At 32.9% G+C, this 10,944-nt stretch overlaps 1 protein-coding gene across 1 annotated transcript; it reads left to right on the forward strand.

Moving 5' to 3' along the window:
• The first annotated feature begins 1,118 nt into the window (after positions 1 to 1,118).
• On the forward strand, positions 1,119 to 9,199 carry NTS (neurotensin). Its single transcript, XM_010355533.2, has 4 exons — positions 1,119 to 1,300; positions 3,479 to 3,540; positions 5,196 to 5,420; positions 8,436 to 9,199. The coding sequence occupies exons 1-4, from the start codon at positions 1,228 to 1,230 to the stop codon at positions 8,586 to 8,588; spliced, it is 513 nt and encodes a 170-aa protein (XP_010353835.1). The 5' UTR covers positions 1,119 to 1,227; the 3' UTR covers positions 8,589 to 9,199.
• Positions 9,200 to 10,944: the final 1,745 nt, after the last annotated feature.

Consider the following 10,944-nt stretch of genomic DNA (forward strand, 5'->3'; position numbering starts at 1 on the left):
AAAAGGCATTTTGAGCAATTTTCTTTCAGAACTCAGACAAAGAATGAGTATCAGTGTAACCCATTAAATACACGAAAATTATCATAGAAAAGTGACTTTGGTGAACGGTGGTTATTTAGGATTGTCTCCTTGCCAAAAGTACAATCTCATTTTTATGATGAAAAGGGTATTATGCAGGGAAAGAAAGCTTATGCAATAGTAAAAACAGTTGAGAAGATAATTGTACAAAGAATGAGACATGGCATCCAGAATGAATTGAAAAAGAGCAGAAAAATATAGGCACAAAAAGAGATAATGTACAGAAAAAAAAGTCAGTGATACAACAATACGAATATCTACGTGCTAACATTTAAGTAATTTAGAGCTGGATTTTATAAACGTGAAAGTGTTTTTCTAATACATTCAACCAAAAGTCAGCATACAAAGTTCAGTCATCTCTCATTACTTACAATAAAATATTTTCGATTTGTTAGGAAATAATATCTTATTCCCTGGATCTATTATTTCTTTTTATTGGTTTTCTTTCTATTCTCTAAATTTATTTGCTTAATTTTTATAACTGATTCTCTGACTATATTCCTTCTTATTCTAGTGTGGATTATTTAAAACCTGTATTAGTTTTGGAACCACTAAACATTTGCTCAGAAGTTTGAATTACCAGAAAAGCCCCTAACTCTTCAAGAACTTCCAAGCCTAAGGAATCACTGATTTCATGCATTCATCCTTGAGCTTTTACTTAAAAATTAGAAGTAACAGATCTCATATTTCACAAAATCAAAATGACTTTTGGAGTGGGGGAATGAGAAGTGGGAAAAGGATGATACTGGGGGTTCTTTGTCAGTATGCTGTACATAGCAGTGCAGTTGAATGACTCCTTCTGTGCGTCAGAAATCCAAAGCAGCAGCAGCAGCAATTAGGGAAGATCGTCACTTTCACTCAAGGTTTAGAAATGGGGGAGGAGAGCAGGGGGGGACAAAGGAAAAGGGGAGGAGAAAGCAGGGCGAAGAGGGGGAAGGATAGAGGTGAAGATAGGGCACATCCTGCAAAGATAATGCCTGTACAATCAATGACATCATCCTCCTGCTTATATATATAGGGGAATGGCCAGAGCACCTCTTATAGTTCACTCACTTTCAAAGCCAGCTGAAGGCAAGAGGAAGTGCCAGAGAGAGCCCCCTTCAGTGTGCTTCTGACTTTTATGGAATTGGCTCGTTAGAAGGCTGAAAGATGATAGCAGGAATGAAAATCCAGCTTGTATGCATGCTACTCCTGGCTTTCAGTTCCTGGAGTCTGTGCTCAGGTAAGCAAAACAGAATTTCACAACTCCCTGAAGTGATTTCTTTTTTCTCTTTTGCAATGTGTTGCTACTTATGTTAATGTATCTAGGGAGAAGAGTTGCTTCCTTTTATTCAGGATTTACCTTTTAGTGACAGAAACTGAGTATCTTTTTCTCTGCCTTTATGATTACTGAGAGCTGTATTTTCCCTTTTGAAATCTGCAAAGCAATAAAAGGGATTTCAATGAAACACTGCATGACCCCCTTTGGAATACAACCACTACAGGAAAAAAAACCTTACAAAACTTTCAATTAGGCTGATCATTATCTAATGAGAAGTACAGACAGTGGCTGTCAACCTGCAAACCCATCATTAAATCCCACTCCATTTAAAATGTTTTACTCTCATCCTCATTCAATCTCTTAGGAAACGGTGGCCCTCATGCCCTTGTAATAGTCCCCATATTATTTTCTTAATTGTTTGTGTTAAGATAACACATAAAGTGAAAATTGATGCTTACTGAAAAATGAATGAAGCATTATTTGTAGAAATTCATTTCTAGAAAAATACGAAAATACTCCAGATCCTTTTTGAGAATACAGTTTGCATAGTCTAATAAGTATACTATTAATATAACTGTTTGGCATTTTTTCCATGCCATTTAAGTTAATACAAAATACAGTTGGAAAATTGGTATTCTTATATTGACGGAAATGATTTGACTTTAGAGTGTTTTGCATGTGGTGTAAAAGGAGAAGTTATATAGTCCTAAATATCTATGAATAACTCACTTTGAAAATAAGATTTAAATTGAATGGTATAACATGAAATATTACAACCATTGCAAAAGGCTGTACTTAATATTTAAGAAATATTTGAATGACCACTTCAAAGGGAAAAGAACACCTTAGGAAGTAAATGCAGCAAAAATAATTTAACCTGTTCCGTGCTTTTATGTATCATAAATATGACATTGAAATGTTTAACTCAAACTCATGCTATCATTTGATTTAAATTATGACATTAAAATCTAAGAAGATATAAATGTGATTTGTGCAAAATTTTAAGTTTATTTTAATCATCAGAACATAACTTTCAGCTTCTACTTTTTAAATCTTATGAGAAAAAAACAAACTTTTCTACAGTTATGATTTTATCTGAAAGTTATATGAGATTAAAGATTCACATACTTCTGGAAGAAAAACTGGGTTATTGATTAAGCACTGTGATTATTAACTTGAAACTACTTGTTGTAATAATGCAAAACTTATGAGGATTTGAGTATACATTGTTCATAAATTCCTGAAACAGATTATGTCTCTAACAAATAGGGAGAGAAGATCTCTTGCATAATTTAGGTTCTAGGTAAAATTGAGCCAATAGTTTCTCTGATTCTAACATGTCTTTTATTGAGTGTGAAGTACAAGAAAGATAGAGTCATTTTAAACTTGATTTTTATTATCGTACACTATTTTCTAAATTTTCCTTCTCTGTAAAATATTCATTAACAGAAACTTGGATAGAGTTTTTAAAAAATCCAGAGACCCATTTTCAATGCTGTTGTACATGTATTGTTGAATAGCTCCACTTTTGCTTTAAACAATTTCCTTAAACGCCTGTGATAAAATTAAGGATACATAATTCCGAATTCTTACTGAAAGTACAACTACAATCCTTTAAACGTGTGTTTTGTAAAAAAGCATCTCAAGTTAAGTAAATCTCAGTATCTTTATTATTCTAAAATTATCAGTAAGCAATTCCCTTTGGTTTTGTCTTGAAAAAGTCTTTTGTATAATCTTCATTATGTTGTGTTTTTAAATGTTAATATGCATATTTTCTATATATGTAAACTATGGCTGGTAAGAAATAAACTACTCTAGCATATTTGGTAAAATATGTGTTATACAATATCATCACATTTTAAAAATCTGAAATTCAAAGATTAAACAACTCGAAGTCATCAACAACTGTCTGAACAAATAATCATATGCTTATTTTCTTAGAAGTGCTTCTACTATTTTAGCTTCCTATTATGCTAAAATATACCTAAAATTTGTTTTTTAAGATTACTGTTTTTAAGAAAATACATAAGAAAGACACTAACCTCTAAGACTACTTTTTAAAATTAACCTAAAATCTGTAGATTATGATATAATTATATGATATGTGATTATAGTAAACCTAATTTTGATTTTACTCAGATTCAGAGGAAGAAATGAAAGCATTAGAAGCAGATTTATTGACCAGCATGCATTCATCAAAGGTAACTTTTTCTTTTCTTTAACTCTGGGTTGAAGAACATATGAACTTTCATTATAAATATGGTATCCTTTTCCTATAGTAATAACTTCCCATCAGATTTAAAAGTTCCTTGAGAGGCATTTCCTTTTTGAAAAAAAAAAAAATTTTCTTTTAGTTAAAAGAAGTTAAAGGTGTTGATATGACAGGTAAAGAAATTATAGTTCTATCAATCAGTACTTTGCAATTTTAATTAATTACTATACATATTTACGTGCCTGTAAATGTTTTTAAAGGAACTTGTTTCCATGCCTTTTAAATTGGGTATGATGAAAGGTATATTGGTCTCAGTTTAAATGAAAACAAAGTGAGTTCTTTGCCCTTTTTTTATTATATTGGGGGAAATAGAAAGGTGTTCTTAAATTAGAAATAACAGTTCATGACAACCTGCAAAAGAAATGTAGTAGAGAGGGGAGAGCAATGGATTGGCAAGCAGGAGCATTGAGATCTAATCCTGAAACAGTGACTTATTAATATTTTATCTTTAGCAAGTGGATTAGTTTACCTTGTTTACCTGTGTTTCCTTGTTTTTAAATGCAGTTCATAGTCTTCTAGACATTTACTGTCCTATAATGTATTTAGGAATTACTGAACTATACTCTTCATTGTATGTCTGGATTTAAATTCTCCCTATACCAGGCACGTTATTTTTACATGTTCTTATTCTTTTTTCTTTAATTGAGCCAAATACAACTTTGTATCCTGGGCCCTATTACTAAATTCCAATCTGTACCTAGGAATACGTTCTGGGGTACATGTGCAGGATGTGCAGGTTTGTTACATAGGTAAAGATGTGCCGTTGTGGTTTGCTGCACCTATCAACCTATCACCTAGGTATTAAGCCTAGCATGCATTAGCTATTTTTCCTAACGCTCTTCCTTCCTCCACCCCACCCTCTGACAGGCCTCAGTGTGGGTTGTTCCCTCCCTGTGCCAATGTGTTCTCATTGTTTAGTACTCAATCAGAATACCAAAGGCTACAACCTCTTCAGTTCAAAAATAGACAACTGAACTTAATAGTCTGTGTTAGAAAATGGGATAAGTTACGTGCCTTGGTGTCTTGGTATAGATTTACCTAATTCCCAGGCGCAAGTTAATACATAAAGGTCCTAAATAATCTGTGATGCTACCCATAACAATTATTAATGTGTGGAATGCATTACTATCTTCACGTTTTATAATTGTTCACACTTAATAATGCCATCTTTGTCACTGCCCCATTACACATTAAGCTGAAATGTAATAGATATAGAATAATTTTTTAATTTTAAGTTTTCATCTGTGATATATATATCATATTTACATATTTCTGCTGTCATTTTAATTTCCTTGCTTTCTTACTTTGTTCTGTGTGTACACACATAAGTGCATGTGGATGTGAATATGACTATAGAGTTTTGTTAAATAGAATTTATAAGATATTGGCACTATATAACTTTGTGAACATGATGTTACTAAATAAATAACACTGTGTTTGTTAGACTGGAGTAGCAATTAGACCCTAAATGTGATGGTTTAGCACACTGGGAATTCATTTCTTGCTCATGTAACACAAGTTTTAATTGCAGGGTTTTTTTTTTTTTTTTTTTTTTTTTTTTTTTTTTTTTTTTTTATGTTTCAGATTAGTAAAGCACATGTTCCCTCTTGGAAGATGACTCTGCTAAATGTTTGCAGTCTTGTAAATAATTTGAACAGCCCAGCTGAGGAAACAGGAGAAGTTCATGAAGAGCAGCTTATTACAAGAAGGAAACTTCCCACTGCTTTAGATGGCTTTAGCTTGGAAGCAATGTTGACAATATACCAGCTCCACAAAATCTGTCACAGCAGGGCTTTTCAACACTGGGAGGTATAGCAATAACAAAATGTTAATATGATTATAGTTATACTAGTTAACTCTCATTTGTATTAATTTATTAAATTCCCAATCATAATCATAACAAGAAGAGTTACAAGTATTTAAAAAGAACAAGCCATGTGTTGAAGTCAACATTGCTTCAGATCTTCAAAATGTCCTTCAAATATTTGAAACTCAGCAAAATATGTTTTTCTTCAACCTTAAAAAGAGGATATATCTTCAGGCAGATTTGATCTACATGTTTTTATTATGCTTAAGTGGATGGCTTGTTTAGGCAATTTTTGTTGTTGTAGGTGGTGGCATGTCTAACAAATTTAAGCAACTCAAAATGTTGTCTTAGAAACACAAAGTCATGTGTAGTGATCTATAAACAAACTATAAATCTATAAACAAAGTGATCCAAGTAAAACTGGAATAAAACATAAAGTTTTCCATTTGTATTTGAATATATTTGGCAAATAAAAATATATTTGTATGTATATACAAATATAAGATAAGGATATATTAGGTTGGTGCAAAAGTAATTGTGGTTCTTGCCATTTATTTTGCCATTACTGTTGATGGCAAAAACCGCAATTACTTTTGCACCAATCTGTTATATCCCTGTTATTCCAGTTTTATCTGGAACCTGTTGTATTTGAATATATTAGGCAAATAAAAATATTTTTAATTTATATAAAGGTATATATAATAGGGATATGTATCTGCCCATCATTTCAGTTTATTTGGAAACCTTTGTGTTCTGTGTTTGTTTATAAATACACACCAGTGTGTAATAATGTACTTGCAAAATGCTTTACAATTTATTGCCTTCATTGATATATTTTGCTCCGAAATATAAATTACAGCTTTGAGAAGATATAGAACGATGTCAGGATAAAGAAGAGGAGGAGGAAGAAAAATAAATTCTTCAACGAAAACAAAACAGATTTTTTTTTTTTTTTTTTTTTTGAGACGGAGTCTTACTCTGTCGCTGGGGCTGGAGTGCAGTGGCCGGATCTCAGCTCACTGCAAGCTCCGCCTCCCAGGTTCACGCCATTCTCCTGCCTCAGCCTCCCGAGTAGCTGGGACTACAGGCGCCCGCCACCTCGCCCGGCTAGTTTTTTGTATTTTTTTTTTAGTAGAGACGGGGTTTCACCGTATTAGCCAGGATGGTCTCGATCTCCTGACCTCGTGATCCGCCCGTCTCGGCCTCCCAAAGTGAACAAAACAGATGTTTAAAAATTTCTGACAAGGGAAACATTTCTTTCAAATTAACCTCTAAGAGAAATGTGGTCAATATTTTATATTCTGGATTTACACTAGCATTGGGGATCTGAGGGTGCCTTCCCTGCTAATCTAACAAACTTGTGATTGACTACCAAAGAGCTACCCTGTAGATAAGAAGAAGTGCAGGCAGAATTTCTAGTTTTATTATAACTGGTAAGCAAAAAGATAAATAAACAAAAAACTGAAAAACCAGTTTTAAATTTACTATTATTTAATTTAAATTCCTGGTAAATTGTTTAGTATTTAAAATATATTTTGGCTGGGCACGGTGGCTCACGCCTATAATCCCAGTACTTTGTGAGGCTGAGGCTGACTGATCACTAGGTCAGGAGATCGAGATCATCCTGGCTAACACGGTGAAATCTCGCCTCCACTAAAACTACAAAAAAATTAGCCGGGTGTGGTGGCGGGCACCTGTAGTCCCAGCTACTCAGGAGGCTGAGGCAGGAGAACGGCGTGAACTCGGGAGGTGGAGCTTGCAGTGAACCTACATCGCACCACTATACTCCTGCCTATATTTTTATACAGGAAAATGTCCATTATATGTTACTTACCCCCCCAAAAAAAAAATCCTCGATAAACTACTATGTAGACTAATCAAGTGCAAATAAGATTAAAACTTTTCCCTATTTTAAATGTTATTGAGTGATTTAAAATAAAACGATAATATTCTGAGCATAGTACAAGTAATTACAGCTATGCACAAAAAAACTAAAGATTAAGAAACTAGTTTGTCTGACAGTAGCTGTTTTCTCTCTGAAATTGAATAGCTGTGGGTTGAAATAAAGCACTTGGTTGTAAGATTTTATTCATATGCATTACAATTTAAAACTTAGTCCCCTATCAATATTTGTTATAGTGACCCCTCAAATTAGAAGACAACTAAAAATACAAAAAAAAAAAAATTTACCTTTAACATACTTTTAAAGTTTATTCAAATTGTGTATTAGACTACGGACAGATTTCTTAAATGGTAGCTGAAATTTTTGAGTGAGAACCATATTCTTAGAGAAAAGGTTATAGTTAATATTAGAATGGGGCATATTCCTGCCTCTTGATATTAGGCAAGATTCTGCATGGAGCTTAACTCCTTTAAGTTATTGAATCTGAGCTTGCTTTAATGATTAAGCACCACAATCTAAAGAGATTGTCATCATTTAAATCGAGTTTTCCCATACGTTGATTTTTACAACTGACGAAGTTGGATAAAGCACTTTTAATGCCTCTATTGAGAAATAGATCCTTGGAATGGTTTTCATGTCAAATCAGTAACTGACTTAATTGAATATAAAATTTTGTTACCTTTGTGGCCAAACTTGGTTTACCAGATCAAAAACTATATTTATTGAAATATATATTTCATACTTTTGGCATTTCCATCATAAATTGAAGCCTGAAAAGTACTCAAAGGTCTATTTGGTGTTTTTCTACAAAAGGCGGGATTAGTGTACAGTCTTGAAATACATAGTAAAGTATATATAAATTTTTTAAAAGAGCTAGCCTGGTGAACTGGGAAGAATCCTGAACTGAGTCAGAATTACCATGTTCTTATACTATTGCAGCCACTGAATAGCCGTCTCTTCTTTGAAAAAACAATTTCTTTGAATTTCATGTGTCTCATATCTCACCTATATACATCTTGCTGTCTTAACAGCAAATGAGATAGAATGTAGAAAATGCTCTGAAACAAAAGAGTTTATTCATGTAAATTTCACTTACTTCATCTCTATCTTGCAGTTAATCCAGGAAGATATTCTTGATACTGGAAATGACAAAAATGAAAAGGAAGAAGTCATAAAGAGAAAAATTCCTTATATTCTCAAACGGCAGTTGTATGAGAATAAACCCAGAAGACCCTACATACTCAAAAGAGATTCTTACTACTACTGAGAGAATAAATCATTTATTTACATGTGATTGTGATTCATCATGCTTTAAATATCAAATTATATTTGTGTGAAAATGTGACAAAACACAGTAATTTGTCTCTTCTACAATTGTGGTTTATTGAATGTGATTTTTCTGCACTAATATAAAGTAGACTAAGTGTTTTCAAATAAATCTAAATCTTCAGCATGATGTGTTGTGTATAATTGGAGTAGATATTAATTAAGTCACATGTATAATGTTTTGTAATTTTGCAAAACATATCTTGAGTTCTTTAAACAGTCAAAATGTTTGATATTTTATACCAGCTTATGAGCTCAAAGTCCTACAGCAAAGCCTAGCCTACATATCATTCACCCAAAACAAAGTAATAGCATCTTTTTTATTATTTTGACTGAATGGTTTATTGAATTGAAAGAAACATACATTATTTTCAAGACTTCCTCATGAATCTCTCAATAATAGGAAAAGTTATTGTGATAAAATAGGAACAGCTGAAAGATTGAATAATAAACTATTGTTAATTATTCCTATTTTAATGAATGACCTTGAACTGAATTTTTTGTCTGTTAAATGAACTTGATAGCTAATAAAAAGACAACTAGTCATCAAAATCATGTTTCTCCACAGATTTGCTTCTTTATAGTGTTGCTTTTTATTGAATTTTCCCCTTTTGCATTTTGACCTAGTAAATAATAGTTTTACTTTTGACTTCACTGAGGTATTTATGTGACTAATATTTTTCTCATGTTGGATGGGCATATTTGAGGCAAAAGCTATGCTTGAAATAACACCTCTTAAATTTTCTTTAAGATCATACATATGGTGTCTGAAGCCCTCAAAGTCTTTGCAAGTCATCATTAGTAGTGACTTTCTTGACTCTTTCTTTCATGGAGGTCTAGGAATTCTCCTCGCAAGGCTGCAACCTATCCCACAGTCTTCTATGCAAGATAAATCAGAGCTTGAGTTGTTCTGGTATTAAGAAGCCTTTACAACTCCATATCCCTTTGAGAAGATTGTCCCTCCTTGAGGATTAATATTACTCTTGGAGGAAGTGAAGAGAAATCTATAGATCTCTGAGTTTTTCTTGTAAAATCACGACTTTTCATTACTACTACCCCACCATCTCTTACCATCCCAGTAGTCTCATAATTAAAAGTGCCCAAAGTCCTGCTTGTAAGAAGGAAACTATTTCGTAATGATTAAGAGTGTCTTCTCTGCAGCTAGAATGCCTAGATTCAGCTCCATTACTCACTAAGCAGTATTGGATAACTTAACCTCCCTGTTTCTTCAATCATAAAGTGTAGACAACAACGAGGTTTGCAGGAGGATGATATGAGCTTATATATATATACACACACACACATACACACACACATACATATATATGTAATGCTTAGAATGATACCTTGAACATATTAATGACGCACTGTTATCGGTAGTAACAGTAGCATCAACTTTCCCATAAGAAAGTACTCATCAGATGATATACTTCTCTGTTTACTTCATTAGTTAAAAAGGTTCAAATCTACTAGGTCATACATCATTATCAAAACTCTGTTCTAAGTCAGCACCCACTCTTTTCCAACCCTTTAAATCCTTTCATTGGTTATTCTATGAAATTCATGGTCATTGCTTTCTTAATAGCTTTTTCAATGCCTGACTGACTTTTATAACATGTGTTAACATTATCTGGAAGTGAGGTATGTATTCTGGTCACTACCATACCATTTTTCCTTTCCCTTTTAAAAACTATGGATTATTTGAAATACAAGGCATAAGACAATTTCATCTACTGTGTTTTGAATAACTATTGTTTTCTCAGTTTCTGAACATCTTCACCTCCAATAATGAATATTTATCCTTTTCATATCAACCAGTCATTTCCATGGTCATATCACAGAACATTTCACTACCAATAAATTCATTCTTTACAAAATCTCATTTTCAAGCACTCTACTCTGGAAACATCATCTTGTTTTTCCAGTTCACATAAGCTAGTACTCTCACTACAGCATCTATGATTCTGTCCAACCCATTGTCCCACCTCTTTTTACTCTTCATCTTCTAATTATGACCTTATCTTCCTCTTTAGTTAGCTTACTTTGCTCCAAAATTAAAACGACTCCCTTGTTACCCTCAACCCTCCGTCTTAAATCATTTAAGTTTCTCAAAACATTAGCTGTTAAACTTAAATCTCTCCTGATTCTGACCTCACTGAAAAAGCTTAACATAGCTGAAAGGAAGTGTTCAACCTTGTTGAAAAGTCACACTTAAAATTTTTAATTACAAATCTCAAGTGGATCCTTATTATTGCCCAGAATTCCTATTACATTTGTCTAATAAATTTCACTTCTGA

This window comes from Rhinopithecus roxellana, chromosome 10, assembly GCF_007565055.1.
Source record: "Rhinopithecus roxellana isolate Shanxi Qingling chromosome 10, ASM756505v1, whole genome shotgun sequence".
Taxonomy (NCBI): domain Eukaryota; kingdom Metazoa; phylum Chordata; class Mammalia; order Primates; family Cercopithecidae; genus Rhinopithecus; species Rhinopithecus roxellana.

Excerpts from the sequence above, each read along its gene's own strand:
- NTS (XM_010355533.2), top strand. The coding sequence starts at position 1,228 with ATGATAGCAGGAATGAAAATCCAGCTTGTATGCATGCTACTCCTGGCT. Across the intron at positions 3,541-5,195 it reads CCAGCATGCATTCATCAAAG|ATTAGTAAAGCACATGTTCC; the intron begins GTAACTTTTTCT and ends TTTATGTTTCAG. Across the intron at positions 5,421-8,435 it reads GGGCTTTTCAACACTGGGAG|TTAATCCAGGAAGATATTCT; the intron begins GTATAGCAATAA and ends TCTATCTTGCAG.